The sequence below is a fragment of the Chelonia mydas genome, chromosome 17 (genome assembly GCF_015237465.2).
Source record: "Chelonia mydas isolate rCheMyd1 chromosome 17, rCheMyd1.pri.v2, whole genome shotgun sequence".
NCBI lineage: Eukaryota > Metazoa > Chordata > Testudines > Cheloniidae > Chelonia > Chelonia mydas.
The window spans coordinates 20,200,185-20,219,402 of record NC_051257.2 but is presented as its reverse complement, the minus strand read 5'-3'; the positions used below and the strand labels follow the sequence as shown (position 1 = coordinate 20,219,402).

Genomic DNA, 19,218 nt, shown 5'->3' with positions numbered 1-19,218 from the left:
GCCAAGCCAACAGTCCATTCAGGCTAGGAGGAGGTACATTCAGTCTTCTGGAGAAGCCAGTCAGAGAGAGGAGGGTGGGGGGAAGGAGCCAGGAGGAAGCAATGGGAATGTGTTGAGTTACTCCAGGGGAGCTGGGGTCTCGAACCCCCAGGCACGTGCAGACCCAAGTCTCGGTAGGAAGGAGACTCGGAGCAAGCAGAACTGCTCCTCAGAGGGGCTGTTGTTTGTTGTTGCAGAGCAGACCTGGAGAGAGAACCAGCAGGTGAGCTGGGCTCCCGGGAAGGGGCTAGCAGATCAGCATGTAGAAGAGCTAGAGCCTTTCCCAGGCACTCTCGTAGAGCAGCCTGCTAGCTAGTCATTAAAGACTGAAACGAACTGACTGGATTTTTCTGTCGCGAAAGAGCCCGCTGATGTGTTGCACTGCAGCTGGGGTTTGCAGGAAACGGCTGTGGCTTCTCGTAGATGCGGTGAGCAGGCATGTTGGCTCATTCAAGAGCCTAGCTCTCTTCCAGGAGTTGTCTGTTACGCAGTGTGCATTCTCAGTCCGCCTCTGCCCTCCATCCTGGGCAAAGCAGTGATGGCTCAGTATTTGCCCACTGGATCGGTTGTAAGCCAGTCTGAGTTCAGTGATATGTAAAAGCAGAAATGGTAGCAGCAAGCTCCTCCGGCTGAGCCTCTGCCTCCCCCCCTTCCTTTCACGCTGAGTACAGAGTGGCTGAGATAACGGGGCTTGTCAACCCAGAGCAGCTCGGTGCCCATCGTCCTGACTCCAGCAGTGGGCTGGACTAGATTTTGCGATGGAAGGCACGGCTACTGTTACTGCACCTGGTCGCTGGTGCAGTGCTGTGTGTGGAAGCGGTCGGGTTGCACAGGGGAGGAATTATCTGTCCTGATCCCAGCTGGGAATCACCTTGTGTCTGCAGTATGAAGCCTCTGAGCCATTCCAGTTTCTGCATTAACGAGTGTACCTGTGCGGCTTACGTAAGTGATTCATCATTGGGAGGGTAAAGTCACATGGCTATATGGCCTAGGCCCCCGAAAGGATTGTAGAGTTTGGGGGTTTAAAATAAATCAACTGATCTTCAGCCCTAGCCATTAGTTGGGTGACTGCCAGTAGGAATCATAGGCCAGGTGGGTCTGCAGAAGGAGAGCGATCGCATCATGGATGAGTCTGGGGAGGTGTTCCATGCGGAGAGCATGGTGTGGAGGAATGCACAGCCACCCATGAGATGCCTGGACAGACTGGCAGTGGGGACAGTACGACAGGAGACGCAGGCAGAGCTGATCAGGAACTTGCAGGTGAGGACAAGGAGCTTTCACGTGACACAGTAGATGAGGAACAGGGGCTGGAAAAATTGGGCTTTGCTATGCCAATCAGCAATAAATCCTTCAACGAGCAAGTGCATTGGCTTCTGTAGCAGGCTGTGCTGGCCCTGCTGAGCTCTTTGTGGAAGGTTTGAGCTTTGTGGCCTTTGCGTGGAGAGAGGGGGAGAGCGCAACGCCTCTGCTTCACTCTGTACGAGCTGTGGGTAGAGTGCGGGACCAGGTACATGGAAACCTGTGGGAGCAGTCCCTGGGTTAGTGTCGGCTGGAACACTCCTGATGGGGATAGCAAGTGCGAATTCTCAGGGCTACCATGCTGCACTAGATAAACTGAAAAACACCAACTGCCAAAGTCACCGGGCATCTCCGGGCTTGGCTACACTTGCATTTTATAGCGCTCTAACATGCTGGCTCAGCGGTGTGAAAAATCACCCCCCTGAGCGCAGCAAGTTGGAGCGCTTCAAAGCGCTCGTGTGGCCAGGCTCCGAGCGCTAGAAACAGGGCTCCCAGGACTCGGAGCCGTTCCCCTCGTGGAGGTGGAGCGCTGGGAGAGCTCTCTCACACGCAGCCACGCTCGCACTTCAACGTGCGGCCACTGGAGGGCTCCCGTGGCAGCGCTTTGAAGCGTCTAGGGTAGACGTAGCCTCAGCAGCAGACATGTTTTGGTCGCTGGGCCCCGAGAGCAGCCGGCGAGAGGTAGCCGTTGGGGCTAATCGTGTCCCTGTAGCTCTTGGTAAGGCACTTAGCTATGGACGTAGAGTTCAGCTGCAGTATCTGACTTTCACAGGAGTGTGTCTGTGTGAGAGAGGTCCCAGTGCAGATGGATTAACTGAAGCCCAAAGAGTGAGGGATTTACAATGGTAAGACAGCCTCTGAACTGGGATTAGAACAGGATCCTCTTGGTTTGCAGCCCCCTCTTCTGAGCGCACAGGACTCTGTACTTGAGGGGCTTGTGCTTGGAATCTGCTGAATGCTTTCAAAGAACTGAGATTGGGGAGCTGGAGGGCATTTATTCAGTTTGACAGTGTCTGCTTGGGGGGGGTCCTGCTGGGTTCTTAGCAGGCATTGTTGCAGAGTGGGTAAGGGGTTGGCTCTATTAACCCCTACCTACAGCACCACCTGCTAATCCACCACTACGTGTCTCAGAAGAGTTGTGTAGCTTTCACACTGCACAGTGGCAACACAGATGGTAACGCCTTGTGCTTCCTACCCATCTGAGTTTGGGGGGCATCTTGCTTCCTCAGCGTGCTCCCTGTTCACCTCCTGCTGGGAGGTCCCATTTGAAACTATACTGAACATTTTCAGCATGGAGGAAAGAGTCTGTTCCCAAAGCTTGTATTAAATAAGCTGCATCCTTATTTGTGTTGCAGTATGTCAAAGTCAGATTCAAGACTCACTGAATTTGTCAGACCACTCTGTTTATTAGCAAAGCGCTTTGCCAGTGCACCCAGATATGTGAGCCTCCTGCAAAAGCTCAAGCTAACTTATTTAAACAGATAAGGGAAAGCCAATTTAACGTAGGAAACAAAAAGAAGCAGAAACTGACAAATGTATATACATACGTATCTTATTTGCATACTAATGTTTACCAATCTCCTAGCTCAGTAGGAGCTCTAAGTTAATTAGTTTGAGGACCCATTGTCTCACACTCCTTAATGTTTCTCTTCCTGACAGCCATATTTCAACAAACCCTTCAAGCAGCATTTCTCTAATGAATTATAATTTCAATATAATTCATTCTACTTTCACAAGTAGCACCCAGAGATCTCTGTCAGCCCCATTGCGCTGGGAGCTGTATGTAGTGAGAGTCCATGCCTAAAGAGCGCTTAATCTAGTAAAGCACGCAGACCACTCTAGTCTCTTTCCCAATCTTATTTCTCCTCACCATCTTTTTCTGTTTCCCTACAATTTTGCAGATGCTGCTGGACATATTTACAGGGGTGAAGCTGTACCTACCGCCCTCCGTGGAGGACTTCAGCAAAATCCGCCGGTACTTTGTGGCGTATGATGGAGACCTTGTGCAAGAGTTCGACACTGCCTCAGCAACACATGTAATAGGGGATGTTGATGAGAACCTTGGAGCCAAGCGCGTCTCTCCTGACTGGATCTGGGAGTGTATCCGGAAACGGAGGCTAGTGGCCCCCCGTTAAAAACTCAAGGCAGCTACCTGGCCCAACACTGCTGTGCTCTAGGAAGGAACTCCCTAAGGGAACAGCAGCAACTAGGCATGTGGAAGAAAGGCTGAGATCCTTTGCTTTTCTATCCACATCTCTATCAAATGCCTGGAGTTCCTCACAGGTGGGTTCTAAGGATCCATAGCAACCACTTTGATTTTTATCAGTGCCAGCTGGAATGAATTCAGAGATCTCACTAAAAGATGGCACCATTGGAATCCGTTCTTTCTGCCCATCATTTGAACCCGTCCATTCGCTCTCGGTGCTGGTTTCATCTGTTTTGTTTTAAAGTTTGGGTATTTTTATAAATAAAAACTACAGTGTCTTGTCCTTTCCGGTAAGGACACAGATATTCTTCTCAGGCTGTTCTGTATGTGAACAGAAGACAAACCCTGGCAGCCAGTTATACCCTGGTATAACTTCCTGTAGACCTATTGCCAGTATGAACTTGCTGCACTATTATAGTTCAAACAAAGGAAGGCTAGTCTAAACACTCTTCCATTTATACTGCTTGGTATTTTCTCCTCCGTTTTATTTTAAGACTGTTGTTGGCTAACCTGTTTTAACAATCAGAGCTATAGGCTAGCATCCAGAAACAGTTTAGACAGTGTTTCATTTTAAAACTGGGCCAAATAAACTTCCATTAAGGGATTGTGTCCCCAAGATATTCTTTTGTCACAACCAGGCTGCTGGGATCAACGGTTAGTGAAGAGCTAATTCTGTGCAGTGTCTCCTGGAATTTATCGATTATAAAGCCAGAAGGAACCACTATGACCATATAACAGAGCATAGGACTTCCCTGAATTAATGTGTGTTAGAAAAAAAGAATCTAGTCTTAAAGTGGCCAGCAGTGGAGAATCCACCACAGCCTTGGGTAAGTTGTTCCAGTGGTTAATTGCCCTCAGTGTAAACATTTGTGCCTCATTTCCAGTCTGAATGTGTCTAACCTCAGGTTCCAGGGATTGGAATCTCGCTATACTTTTGTCTGCTAGATTGAAGAGCCGTTTCTCATGTAGGTACTTACAGATTGTGATCAAGTCATCCCTTAAGAGACGATTCAGCTAAACGGACTCCAGGATCCCTATCAGTATCTGGGATGTTTTCCAATCTTTTCCCATTCTCATGGCTCTTCTCTAAACCCCCCTCCAATTTTTCAACCTCCTTGAATTGTGGCTACCGGACTATTCCAGTAGTAGTTGGTTACATCAGTGCCACGGAGAAGTAATCTGATCTCTTGGCTGCTGTGCACATTTCATGGAGTGAAACTTGGGAGCTGAGTTATTTGCAGGTTTTGCCATCTAAATATACTGCAGACTATTCCATGACACTAAACTTTATGAATAGACAGCTCATGTATGGCCTGGGGGTGGGACTCAGATAGAAAATAGGATTGCAGAGAAATAGATGGATATTTAATGAGGGTTTGATAACTTGGAAAGTAAAAAATCATAAATTTTGGAGTCCAAGTGCTTTATTAGAAAGTTACTCTTGTGATTGTCCTAGTGTGTTACAAGCAAGGCTGGCTCAGAACAGCCAAACCTGTAGCTGCTGGGTCAGGTTCAAGTGATAGCATGATGCTCATGCTCCCAGTGCCATGGCGTGTGAAGCAGCAGATGCATCTTCTCCCCTGCCCCACCTTGGAGAACATGAAGCCTCCCTACTCTCCCCTCAACCTCTAGCTCCTGTAATGTAGAGCAGTGAATGTACCATGTGGTTTCTCCATCATTGCAGGGTAATGAGGTCTTTAGTCCAGGGAAGGCCACTCAGCACCCAAGGTTTGGGCTGGACTGTTTCACTCATGGCAGCACTTAAGTAAGGTACTATAAGGAAAACTATTTGTCTCACTGATGATTTTCCTAGGCTTATTATAAAGGAAACGGTGGAAGCATGTAGATGCGGTGGGATGCTCGCTCTACCCCACTCATTTTATAACAACTTGCTTCTCAAGGCAATGTTTCTAACTTAAGGACTGTTCCATTCTAGCATGAACCAAAGATCTCTGGCTTGTTGGCGTCTAGGAATATTTCTCTAATCCACACTTGGATTATTTGTTTCTACCTCAAGTGAGGCAGTGTTCAGAGTTTTGGCTGAAGTATCATTCCATTGTATGTGGACTGTAACCAAATTGCCTCTCAAAAGGTCATTTTAGAGATGGTCTAATGGATCTGATTGTCAGGGGGATGAGCTATACTCCTCAGCTAAGGTACATAAAGCAATTTGATAAACTTAGGCCAAAACATGCTCAGGAATTCTAAGGAAACACACTGCGTTCTTCCTTTTCCAACAGGCTTCTTGGAATCAATTTAGTAAGCTGCTCAAAAGGATTTCTGACATTTGTTGGTGAGGCCTATTGATGTAGGTTTTTATTTTAGTTTTCTTGCTCACTTCAAGCTTTAGGATGTAGTTTAACTTTGCATGTTGGTTACAAGTTGCTTTGCAGCGGTTGTGTTGGCTCTTGTCAGTATTTACACACACCTGCATTAAACACATAATATGAAAATGGCAAAAAGCTGCTCACCCTCAAGTCCTGTTGACTTCAATGGCAGTTGACTACTTTGCTATAACTAGGTTAAAGAATTCTACTGTTGAGAGTTGAGCTTTCTCCATCTTTTCTTCCTCAGACTTTTGAGGAAGAATAGCTCCAGGTTGGGTCAGGGGAGCTTGGTGATGAATTTACATTATATTCAGGTTCATATACTACACAGCATAGGGGTATTTTGTTTCATGCTTATCCTTATCTTTGAAACTTCAAAAGCAGCAGTAAGTCAAACATCTCTGCCAAGCCCTCTGCTGCTCCCAAAAAGAGAGAAACTCAGAAAATATCAATAGTTGGATAAATCAAATTTTCACTTTATTATAAAATTATAAAGCAGAACTCTGTACCAAAACTAGTCTATTTACTAGGATTTAAAGAATTTAATAGAATCTATTTCAAGTAGAACATTAACTTTCAAAATATTTGAACAAATGTGTACAATGTACATAAAGCACTTGACTATTTTCATATTTATTAATACGGATCAGTATATTCCTTTGGATTATGAACCAGTTTCCTCTGGCTTTTAAAAGTTTCACTTAAAAATAAATTCTATCAGTCACCCCTACAGCAAAGAATCAATTTTTGTAATGGGAAAACTATTCACTACCAAACTAGGAAGGCAAATTGCAAGCTTGAGGTGGGTGTGTACATCTTGTTCTTAAAATCATCCCTGCAGAAACTGATCTGCCCTAGGGCCTTTCTACTGTAGAATACAGGCAGAAGAACCTTAGAGACCAGAAGCTAAGTAAACTTACTCACTGAATAGGGAAAGTGTCTTCCTCCACCTAAGCCCCTCCGGCCTGAGGTTATTGCTGAACATGATAAAATGCATTATTTTTCACAGTGAATTTGCTAGATCAGGGGTTCATAAGTTTAGGCCACATGTAGAGGTTGATGTAAACACCCTCTTCCCATTCATGATTGAACAGCTCAATAGTAACTTCAGCCATTACTTGTATGGGAAGAGTATTTAACATAATACAATTTAGCTGCTGGCAAAATGTGTGTCAGTACCCCTCTGTTTAGGAAAGTCTGGGCTCGGCCTTGAGCCAGAGATTATAAAAACAGGTCAAACTGTCCGGAAGTAGCAGCTCTCTTACCATGAAATGAAGAGAGAAGGGGCAAGACACAGATCCATGAAACAAGGCGAGGCTCCTGTCCTTCCTCTACAGAACTGCCACCAATAAAAGTAAAGGCCTTCTCTAACGGACAGGTGCTACAGATCACAGGGCAGAAGTCCCTTCCTTTAAATATCTATCCATGAATGATACTTATGAGCTACCAGGAATGGTTTACTCTCTTCCACAAGAAAGACCCCCCACACACACACCCCAGGCATTTCTTGCAGCAGAGGCATTGCTACTGTTATTTACAGCACAGTTAAATAGTTGCAAAGATTACATACAGTGGCAGTTACTTAAGATTACCAGCTGTTACCACAAGTGTGCCTAGATACATCCATAGAAGCTGCTTCTTTACAGCCATCTCTAGTGGTGCAGAGCCTAGGAATGGCCACTCTCATTCAAGTGGACAAATACAATTTTTGTATAGAGATGCTGCTCCTGGCCCCATACCATACCATGCATGCGCCCACACATTCATTCTGAACACCCCTGCACTTACTCTGATAATGTAAGAAGAACTCAAAGTTACAGTTCATCACGTAAGGCCTACAGCTGTGTGTGAAAAACAATTGGAAACAACGGTTAAGCCTTAAATGGGTCCAGGAGCCATTTGGCATAAGATAAGACACCAGTGTAACCCTAATTTAGCTGAAAAATCTTATTTAACGCATAATAGGATGATTTTGAAATTGAATATTTTTCTGGCAGTTCAGAATGGAGTATTTCCAGGATACCTTGTAAGATCACTTTTTTTTTTAATACCCCATAGAGGGGAAAAAACAATGCAATAGGTCCACTGGGACTTTCTAAACCACAGATGTCATGAACAGCTTTTGATTGATGTCCCAAGTCTACCTTGCAGAATTCTCTAAGGGTGAAGCTGTAACCTCATCCCCATAAAAGGAAAATGGAGAAGTTATCTTGTGCTCTTCAGCAAACCGTCTTTGCATATTTGGCAACACATCAGGACTCTGGAACAGTGAATTGGTAAACAGGCAGAAAAAGGAAGGCCGGGGTCTGATCATCACTATCCTCAAATCATAAGACAAATCAGCAGACAGCAAGAAATGAGACTGAAAATACACAACCCAGCTGTAGAGGTTCACAGTGGAAAAAGTCCTCCAAACTTCACAGTCTCTCTCTGACAGCTTCATCTCTAGGCCTTAGGAGATCGTTATAAGAATACACTGCTGAGAGCTTCATGATTGAAATGTCTCACCAATCCCTTTTAGGAGTGTAGGCAGTCCTAGACCAAAATCTCACTACTCTGCCCATAGTGGATTTTTCCACTAGTGTTCAAACATTTTAGGGGACTAGGGCCTCAGGGTCCCAACTTGTTAGTCACTGGAGGAGGTTGACTCTCAGCCAGTTCAGGTATACAGGGATTTCTTGCGTATCCTGCAGCCGACACACCATCCTGTGGTGTTATAACAAAGAACCACCAAGGAAAGGCAAATTGTAGGCGGGAGGAAGACAAACGCTGCCTATGCTGGGTAAGCTTCAAGAGGAGGCCCGAGGCCCTATGCCCTAAGCCACTTCACTGCCTCTTGTCTTTCAAAGGGGAAGAATGCATCTTTAACAGTATGAAGTCTTGTCTCCTTTCCATACTAAGGTGTAGCAATAGTGAATGTTTCACTGTGATCTTACAGGGCTTGGCTTCGAAATAAATTCTGAATACGAAAAAGCTAAAGGCCACAGAGGACAAAAGTTCAGCCTGGCCTGCAAGCATAAGGAACTAGAGATTAAAATAAAGTTACACTTTTTTTTTTAAAAAAAAAAGCAAAGCCTAGGGAGGGGGAACCAGCCCAATAAGATTTTGTTCCCTGAAAATAAAAATACCAGTGGATGTGTGACCTGGAACAGAGCAAATTAAAGAGGAAACCGGAATGGGAGAATTCAGTAGCAGCAAAACAAAAGCAAATGTCGTGCCAAAACCTCAGTCCACCTTATTTATTACTGTGGAGGAAATAAGCCTCAGAAGCTGGGGTCAGTTTTGGAAAGCCAAGTGATTATTTGTCCCCCCTCATCAGTTGATCAAGCTAGCCCAGAATGCAAGCTGTTAATTATTTCCGTCTCTGCTGCTGACAGTGGGCTCCTGGAGTCTAGGTACTGCAGGGTAAAGCACTGTGGTGTGAAGGGCACAGCCAGTCAATGGCTTCAATCAGAACAATTCCCCAAGCTTTCTCCTTTGCTCATCTCGCCTGTGAACTTCAGGTTTCTTGTGAGGTCCTGCGTGCCAGTCTCTGACCTACCTGTAGAGGTTTTTGACCATCTCTAACAGCGGATGAGGCTTTAAGGCAACACTGGTCTTCCTCATGCTCACTCAGGACTTAAACACATGGACAGCTCTTATCACATACTGCCTGCATATGGGACACTCACTCATACGCTTTCCACACTTGGTGCAGGTGACCATGTGGCCACATTCTAATAGGACACAGTCGACGGGTGAGTCCATGCAGATTTTGCAGAGATTCTCTTCAGTGCTAGGGAGCCCTGCACTGCCTGAGGAAACTGAAGACAAAAGGGGTTATACGTATTAGATTTAAGGAAACGATATCATGGCATTAGGACAGGATGTTCAGTGTTATCCAATACACATATATTAATAGTGGCTTCAGTGTCAAATATCAAATTATGTATAATTATGTGAGACTAAAGTTCAGAAGCGCCATCTTTTCACAACAGTGTACTAAGCACTTGTAAACAGTCCTGCTCCTGCCCCTGCATTGATACCGATGTGGGACTATTTACCTGATCATCTGGGAAGGAGGAGCTGAAAATTTATGCCTAGAACAAACACTCCCCTATATGAGCACACAAGTGCAACAACTAGTCCTGAGAATCTTTGTGGTGAGATCGTTGAACAAACAAATTACTTACCATTTTGATCATCCGTGTCGGAAACTGCAATATAAAAAGAGAGGAGAAAAGCTGCATTATGTAGGACGACGACTATGGGTAGGCTAATAGATTGTCTACTTCAAGTACAGTTAATTTAAGACCTTACAAAGCAAAATAACTATCTTAAATTATTTCTGTATTTTATAAAAAGATATCACTTGAACTCCAATTTTGTGGTTTTACACAATTTCTCTAAAAGTTTTCCTCACTATGTTCTGGTACAAAAGATCCTCACAGGAGGCAAACTGAGTGACTATATGCAAAGTGTTTGGCTAAAGCACAAAGTAAACAAAATGCAGGAAGAAAAGTCGTCTGGTCCTTCCTTTAGTTATAATCTTACTTTAAAGATAGTACGTTACAAATTTCAGAGAGAGGTTTGATTTAAGTTGATATTCCCCTGTAAATGATGATCAAAAATAAATACAGCTCTAAACCTGAAAATTAAAGATTCTGTTCTTAAAATGATTCTCAGCAATTGGCATAGTGGGTTTCCATGTTTATCTCCTCTCAGATTCCGTAACAAATAGCCTCAGTTTACAAATAAAGAAACGTTTTTTTCTAACTACTAGCCCTGAAACTCAACCTGAGTTCTGAGAGTTAAAATGGGTTCTTTCCTTGTTGCAAGTCACCCCCAGGAACAAAGGATCTGCAGAGCTAACAAAGCCCTCAGTGAGACCTATATAACAACTATCTTCCAATTGCCCCTCAATAATAACCTGTGGAAACCGTGGCCACAGGTATGCATGGATGCATCTTGTTGGAACTTAACAGTTCTGGTGATGATGCACAAGAATTAGGCGGGTTTCAGACTAGCAGCCGTGTTAGTCTGTATTTGCAAAAAGAAAAGGAGGACTTGTGGCACCTTAGAGACTAACAAATGTATCTGAGCATAAGCTTTCGTGAGCTACAGCTCACTTCATCTGAATGCATCCGATGAAGTGAGCTGTAGCTCACGAAAGCTTATGTTCAAATACATTTGTTAGTCTCTAAGGTGCCAAAAGTCCTCCTTTTTTTTTAAGAATTAGGTGGTAGCTCAAATCTTCCACAGCTCTGTTGGCTCTGGCAGGAAGAACACATTTTGTCACTAGAGTCAATCACTCTCACTCTCAATACACAATGGAGCAGTCGCCTTCCTGAGTTGAACCACACTAACAAAGCTTTTATGTGGGTAAACACATGCAGTGGTAAACCATAGGCTTGGCAGGTTAGATTATTGGTAAATATGGATAAACAGGTTTCACAGTACAAGCAAACTGATGAAAAAATATTTCCATCAATAATCAAAATGTACAAATAAGCAAAGTAAGATAGGGCTGCTTTAGAACTTAAGAGTTTGATTTAAGGATATTTACTTTGTATCTTTTGACATGTGAGGTTGACAGTTAGGGTTACCTCACCCACCTTGTCTCTCTAAGCCTAACCATAGTTTACCAGCATTCACTCTGACACGCTCTTGCCTTGTTTATTTAGTTCTTGATGCCTCTGTCCCAACTCTCACTTGCAAAGGGCAGAGGCAGGAACTTTTGGAGGAGCCATTCGAGAAGAGGGAGGGAAGAAAAAGGAGACCATAGCCCCTTCTCCCTTTGACTTGCTGCTTGCTTCTGCTGATACCAAAGCAAAGAGTTGAGAAAGACAGTTAGCCTGGCAAACTGATACAGTTCCTCCTCCTTACCCAGATGCTGAAGGTCCTTCTCTTTATAAAGACGGGTCACTCTCTCCATCAGCTCCCACTTCTCACAGCAGCCTTTATAGTTGACAAAGTTGCGAGCCAGGATTTCCTTCAGTTGTCGCACAGAGAGTGCATCAATGTCTCCGACACTCGTTAGGTCAGAAAGAGAGGCCCTCCGTCCCTGTACCAGGTTATCCTCCGAGTCAACAGACTGAAATGGAACAAAGACAGACTAACATTTGACCTCACAATGTGATGACAGAATTCAAAGCAGCTTTTCATAGGTTTACTAGCAGGAACTCATCCATGGAGGTGAATGATCTTTCATCCCTCCAGTTACGAGGAACACAAGGGCCTTCTAGGAGGGAGATAAAAGCACCTCCTCCTATTATACAGTTACATTATAATGTCCTCCACTATGGAGGATACGTGTGTTAAAGTGACACCAGGTTCTCTGCATATATGGTCGTCCTGCCATTCTCCACCTACAGAAAAGTGTCTTCTGGTGGCTGTACTCCGAACTGTTATTCTGCTACTCTGTGCAGTACCCGCAGTAGGGGCAATTCTGCACTAGCTGGGTGTTGGACGAAATAATCCTTATAAGAACGCTTCCTATTTCTATGATCTGATTTTAGGGGACACACACAAACCTGTGTCTCCTCCTCTGTTGGTGCTTCTGCTGCATTCTCAATTTCTGTCATATCGTCTTGGCTTGGAGGCACATGCCCATTTGCCTAGAAGAGGAAATAAATCTTTCACCAGCAGTGAATCTGCCTGCATATCCAGAGTGGAAATGGGCTTGAGCACAGAGCATGCACTACATACGGTGGAATTAGGAAAGTCATTACAAGACAAAACAGAGCCACCCTTAGCAGAAAGTAAGTTTCCTATACTACATTCCCGACACTTAAACAAGTAAAACTCAATTTGAAACTTTAGTGTTACATTTGGCGCTTTCAGGTCCCACCTTATTATATATTGAGCCCTGTTAGAATACTTGATGATGTACAATATACCCCCACATGTTGTTCTCACGGGGCTTACGAGTCTGGACTGGGAGGAGACAGATGGTATAGAGACTCAAAATGGCGTTGCACAAAGCCACCTGATTATCATGATGTGAAATCTTGACACTGCTCTACAATCCTTCATTGTGAGGTGGCATCCATGTGTGATGTCATTGGCAGCACAATCACTAGAATATGTCAAGAATTTGTGCTGTGTTGCTCATTGAAAGACCACTTGATGGCGCTCTTCAAGATTGCTCAGATCAGTTACTCAATGACCATTAGGGCACGGTGCTCTCTGCACATTGTTGCTGGGTTTGGGGTGTTGTGTTGGAGATGTTAAGTGAGGCATTAGTTGCCTCTCTCCTCCAGCTCCCACACCTCAAACTGCTCTGGAGATTACGGCTTCCCTAGAGTGGAGTGCTGTGTGGACAGGTAGGGGTGAGAAGCTGCAATGGGGACAGGACAATGGCAGCTGGAGAGGGAGGGCAGCAGTTCTGAACACTGGACTGGGTGAAAGGAACAGACCTGTAATCCCAGTTCCTATTGATTCCCCATCTGTGGCTTTGGGCATGGTATTTATCCTCTCCACCTCAGTTTGCCTTTTAGTAAAAATGGAGAGAATGTTCCCCTACTACTTAGGGTAACTGTGATTAGTTAATATCTGTAAAACTCTAGGAAAATAAAAAGCATTTTAAGAGCTGATACTACTGAGAATTCCCACAAGGTGTCCAGATGAAACCAGGAGTCAAGCCAGGAGCTGAAATTTGCTGGAGAAAAAACTTAGAACTCATAGGTGAACACAGGTATTTCCAAACATGAGCTACCGCGATGGCAGTAAGAAGCCCTTCTAACTCCACGCGTGAAAGATGTCCTCAAGAATAACTGCATTTTTAAACAAGATACCATGCCTCATGATACACCTATAGAGAAACTAAGCAGCACACTTTCTGAGATGGCCCCGGGATAATTAAGCCCGCCAGGAAGGCCCAGAGTAGATGTTAAACATTAAAGATTTGTCTAAACAAACAGTTCACAGGAAGCTGGGGTGTAAATCCACCTCGCACTAGTGCACTAAGTGTCTGCATGGACCCTGCTGCCATGCCCTCAAAGTTCCACAATGCACTTGGATCTATCCCACTTTGAAACGGGAGGAGATTAAAGCACAGTAGGGAACTTCTAGTGTGCGGCAGGCTAATGTGAGGTAGATTTACACCCCAGCTTGCTCTGAACTTAGTGTTTGTATAGACAAGCCCTAAGGAAACATTCCACAGCAGTCAGTAGAAAGCCTAACAACAAAGCAAGGCAATATAAATAATCAGATGACTAATTTCCTCTAAAAGAATTCAGCTGGACCGTTTCTGGCAATCTCTGTGCCAGGACTAATAACTTTTGGCCTCAGTCAAAGCATTTCTGCAGACCCAAATCAGTAGATGATCAGACTCCAGGAGCCCCCTCAACCATCCTCCTCCCCCACTGTTTCAACTCCAATATCACTTTGAAATTTTGAAGGCCTCCTGGCACAAGAAATAAGGAAATACAGAATGAGGATATAACATTTTAACAGCTGCTTGTAGTTGTCAGTATGATATCAACATCCTGGCTAGAAAAGGAAGTAAAATATGCTTTAGCATCAGTATAGATATTAAATATCCATATAACTTATTAGTCACAGGAGTATCCAGTGCTCATGTAAGGGTGCAAAACAAAGCAATGATCAGACTACCTTAAAACAGTGACTGAAGTATCCAGTATATCCAAACAAGATCCAAAAATAAGGTTGAAAGTCCAAAAAAAAAAAAATTAAATTCCATTAATGCAGGAAGGCCACAACTGACAAACAGCAACAATGAAACTCACAAGTTAGAACAATTCAGAAACTAAAGAAATTCATTCTGCAGCAAAATGTCTGAGGTCCCTACTCAAACACTGCAATCAGTGGGTGTTTGCCTAAGCGAGGACCTCAGGATTTGACCCCCTGGACTTAGCTTTACTATGAACATGGGGACAGCCATGCGTAATACGCAGCTGAAGCACTGTCGTTTGTGGTAAATAGAAGCCCTGCAGTCTCATGGCACTGATCTTTAATCAAGGAAGATATGTGCAGAATTTTGATGGCAAAAACACAGGCAGCATCTCAATAATTAATCTGACAACGAGAGGGAATAAGTACACTAAAGGTGCTTCTAACTGGAGACTGGTGTACCTGTTGAGGTTCCTGAGTTATTGGACTCAAGATGGAGTCTGCAGACACTGGAGAGGCATCATGTGAGGTAGAAGATACTGTGCTGGTCTCTGGCAGAATCACAAAGCTTTGCTGTCCAGATGTGCCAGAATTTAACGGCGGGATTCGTATTCTATCCTCCTGGGTGACTACAGGCTGTTGCCCAAGAATCAGAAACACCAAGTCTTCCTTTTCACGGCACAACTCTGTGGAAACCTCGTGGAGTGCCAGATAGTCTCGTAGATCCTTCACCTTCATCTTTATCAACTCCTCCCGCTGAAACGCTGTGGCTTGGAACCGCTGACAGAGATGGCAGAGAAGGGGACTGCTTTCAGGCTGGCTTGAACAGGAAGTGCAAAAATTCTTTTTACAGTCAAAGCAGATGTGCTGCTCAAAACAGAAGAGGGGGAGAGAAAAGACACCAAGCCACAAAGGTTTAGCGTGATTATCGAAGAACGGTATTGGGGTTAACACAACATGCAAGCTGGAGATAATACAAATTGAAGCCCATGTCCTAGATCAGTGGTTTTCAAACTGCAGGTCGTGACCCAGTACTGGGTTGCAGAATGTAAGACGCTGGGTCCCAGCGGCTCTGGTCAGCACCACCGACCGGGCCATTAAAAGTCCCGTTGGCGGTGCTGCCCAGCTAAGGCAGGCTAGTCCCGACCTGTTGCGACAGCACCCTATGCCCCAGAAGCAGCCAGCAGCAGGTCCGGCTCCTTGCGGTGGGGGGAGGCGCGACTGGGCTCCGTGCGCTGCCCCCGCCCCGAGCACCAGCTGCACACTCCCATTGGCCAGGAATCAGCCAATGGGAGCTCGGGGGGGGGGGGGGGGGCAGTGCCTGCAGGCGACAGCTGCACAGAGCCACTTGCGTGTTTCTGTCTAGGAGCCGGACCTGCTGCTGGCCACTTCTGGGGAGCAGCATGGTCCATAGTGCCAGGACAGGCAGGAAGCCTGCTTTAGCACCCCCCCGCTGCGCTGCTGACCGGGAACCGCTCAAAGTAAGCCTGTGCTCCCACCTCTGAGCCCCCCCCAACCCGGAGCCCCCTCCTGCACCCCAAACCCCTCATCCCCAGCTCCGCTGAAATCAACCGTTTTCTTCAACTGGGCCACCAGAAAAAAAGTTTGAAAACCACTGTCCTAGATAAATCAAACCTTATTTATGAAAGATATGTCAAGCACACAATGTGTGTTGTTGACTGAAAGAAAATTAACAAACATTTCTGACATGTGTCTGGATTCAACACACAGTTCTTATAAAAGAAATTAGATAAATTCTGTTACACAAATCACAAAAATGTTTTTAAACAATAATGAATTCCAACACTGCAACCGTTTTCAATGGTTTATTCTGAACCCATCTGCCCAGCTAAATCACAGATGGAATACAACAGATCTATCTATTGTGATATAGCAGGCCAGAGAGCAGCAGGAGAGTGTCAGAAGGGAGCCTTATTCCCTGTAGAGGGAAGAAAGTTTGCTATAGATTAATTAAAGCACCTGAAGCCAGTCATCTGATCTGCTTCAGTCAGACAAGGGAAGGAGTTGAAGCAGAGTGGATTGGTGCTGGAGCAGAGAGCAGTTTGGAGGAGTTGAAGCAGAGTGGATTGGTGCTGGAGCAGAGAGCAGTTTGGAGGAGTTGAAGCAGAGTGGATTGGTGCTGGAGCAGAGAGCAGTTTGGAGGAGTTGAAGCAGAGTGGATTGGTGCTGGAGCAGAGAGCAGTCTGGAGGGAAGCAGAGGAGAATTTGGAGAAGTGCTGCGGTGGGCTAAGACGTCCAAGACCCTAGGTAAAGGGACACCTGGTTTGTGCCGAGGGAGGGCAGGGGGAAGCCCCACAAGCTGAAGGGCAGGAGAGGGAAGTAGCCCAGGGGAGGGAACCGCTAGTTCAAGCGATTTACCGCTATCCCTAGGGCCCCTGGGCTGGGACCCGGAGTAGAGGTGGGGGCCCGGGTCCCTCCCTCTCCACTCCCCTCCTCTAGGACACTAGTGGAGCAGTTAATACCCCAGTTCAGGGGTGAGAAACGGTGCCCTGAACCCTCCACAAGAAGAGAAAGCGCGAGACCCATCGAAGTAGTGCCTGCAATTTGCCACACTATCCTATAAGGGAACAGACTTTCCGAAGTAAATCAGATGTGTGTGCTGGTTTAAAAATGTAAACAGTAGCATGCATAAATTATCTGCTGGGGAGGCCTCTGCCACAAGGAAAAGGAAACAAGAACAAGTTTTACAACAATGGCCAGTTTTTCAAAATAATTCAGCTTCTATTTTCCAAAATAAGTAGCCAGGTTTTCAAAGGAGCCCAGCACACTGGCAACAAGGTAAGTTCTTCAGAACCTGGCCTTCAACGTCACAATGACAGTGGATGGGTGCTAAGTATTTTGGAACATCTGAGCTCTTCTGAGAGCCCGGCGGCTTCAGGCATCAAAACCAATTTTAATGTTTAAGTTCTGTTTGTTCATATCTAAGTTTTTCTACTACCCTCAGCACCCTGGGCACAGGGGCTTGATTTTCAGAGGTTCTGAACACTCACAGCTCCTGCTGACAGCTGGAACTCTGTTCAGCATTTCTGAAAGTCAGGTGAGAGCACTCACAATAGGATCATCATTAGGACAGTCACTTGAGTCCTTCTTCTCTCCTGTTTGTTTTGGGTTTTTTTTGTTTGTTTTTTTATGCATGGATGGATTCAGTGCTAGTAAAAGGTGCCAGGTCAGCCGTACTTGGGATACTTCCCCTCTACAAAACAGGTACAGCGTATGCAGTAATGTACAAACTTTCGGTCCCCTCCTAAGTCTGGCAGTTTGCCTTAACCTCGAGAGTGACCACCTCCAGGGTGTGACTCAGCAAGCTGATTCAGTACTTTGCCCTTCTCTTGAGACTGCCAGTTATGAAGGAGATTTTTGTGTCAGGATCAGTTCTCCATTGGCAGTTGGACTGAGACCAAACTTTGGTGGCCTATGCGACAGATCAGCCATTAGATCATGTTCTATCACTACAAACCTGAACTGGATTTGTATTCTATTACTAATCCCCGTTTCCCACATCCATTTAGTCACTGGCTTTCTTCCTTTAGAATTCACCATAAATTTGCACTCCCGTCCAGACTCTTTAGCGCTATGCAGTAAGTAAGGCTAAGATTTTGTCACGTCACAGACAGGTCACGGGCAATAAAGAAAAATTCACGGAAGCCGTTACCTGTCCGTGAGTTTTACTAAAAATATCTGTGACAAAATGGGGATCTGTGGGTTCCCATACAGCCTGCAGTGGAGCAGCTGTACGTGTGGCTAGGCGCTCCAGGGTCCCCCACCAAGGTTGGATATCAGAGCTCAAGGGGCCCCCATTACCCACAGCTCCAAGGGCCCTCGGCGGCCAGGAGCTGCTGGGTTCCCCCACCTCCCGGGAGCTGCAGGTTGCCCCCACCACCTGTGGCAGCCGCGAGCTGCCCCTGCCACCCACAGCTCCGGGGTCCTATGGCAGCCGCGAGCTGCCCCCATCACCCACCGCTCCAGGGGGCCTACAGCAGCTCCATGGGCGCCTGCCGTTAGCCAGGAGCTCGGGGCTTCCACTGCTGTCTGTGGCGGCCAGGAGCTGCAGGGTTCCCTGCTGCCTGCCGGGGCCAGGAGCTGTGGGGTTCCCCTACCACTTGTGGTGGCTTGGAGCTCCAGGGGCCCTGCCACTCACCCCGCAGCACCCTGCCCCTCGCGGACAATGGGGGACTCTGCGGCTCCTAAGTGCTGCAGGCTGCAATCATGGAGGTCACTGGAAGTCTCAGAGTCCGTGACTTCCGCACTCTCTGTGACTAAATCGTAGCCTTAGCAATAAGGAATCAGAACTTGGGCTTGAAAGCAAGAGACAGAAACTCTTGAACCAAACTCTTTTTTGTTTTATGAATTACTTATGGTGAATGAGAAAATCTTCAACTCCACTGTGCGTAAAGTTCAAAGAAAGCAGATTTATAGATTCATGCCTCTGAGTCAGCTGTTTTAGAACAGGAATTCAGGGTGTGGTTTTTGAGCTTGATCTGTTCGGATGTTTTCCTCTCATGGATAATGCCTTGAGAGGTATGACTACTATACCTCTTAAATAAGCTCCCTCTCAACCTAGATCACTGCTCCCCCATTTTACCCTACTGAAGTTTAAATATCCAGCTGTATCCCTGGCCAGTGACATCTGTGGGACTTCTGCTGGTGTTCTGGAACTTCATAAAAGACTTGTTAATGGGGCTCGATGGAAAGATGCAAAACCTCCTCCCATAA

At 45.7% G+C, this 19,218-nt stretch overlaps 2 protein-coding genes across 12 annotated transcripts in view; one reads left to right on the top strand and one right to left on the bottom strand.

Annotated features, from left to right (window-relative positions):
• Window positions 1-4,148, top strand: part of LIG3 (DNA ligase 3) — a 28,196-nt gene extending 24,048 nt beyond the window's left edge. Inside the window, exons 20-21 of one of the 3 annotated variants that reach the window (XR_005222681.2) lie at window positions 237-981; window positions 3,240-3,256. Coding sequence is in view for 2 of the 3 variants with exons in the window: in XM_037880764.2 (XP_037736692.1) it covers window positions 3,240-3,473 (234 nt within the window). In the remaining variant the exon portion in view is untranslated. Of the gene's footprint in view, window positions 1-236; window positions 982-3,239 lie in introns of those variants that run through there. The other 2 variants (XM_037880764.2, XM_037880765.2) reach the window with 2 other exon arrangements.
• A 4,784-nt stretch (window positions 4,149-8,932) lies between these two features.
• Window positions 8,933-19,218, bottom strand: part of RFFL (ring finger and FYVE like domain containing E3 ubiquitin protein ligase) — a 51,995-nt gene continuing 41,709 nt past the window's right edge. For 8 of the 9 annotated variants that reach the window (XM_037880766.2, XM_043531421.1, XM_037880768.2 and 5 more), the window contains 5 exons: window positions 14,947-15,351; window positions 12,384-12,467; window positions 11,737-11,944; window positions 10,044-10,067; window positions 8,933-9,674 (listed from right to left, as the gene is read on the bottom strand). In XM_037880766.2, the coding sequence (XP_037736694.1) occupies window positions 9,484-9,674; window positions 10,044-10,067; window positions 11,737-11,944; window positions 12,384-12,467; window positions 14,947-15,351 (912 nt within the window). In that variant the 3' untranslated portion in view covers window positions 8,933-9,483. The remainder of the gene's footprint in view (window positions 9,675-10,043; window positions 10,068-11,736; window positions 11,945-12,383; window positions 12,468-14,946; window positions 15,352-19,218) is intronic. The other variant, XM_043531425.1, reaches the window with a different exon arrangement.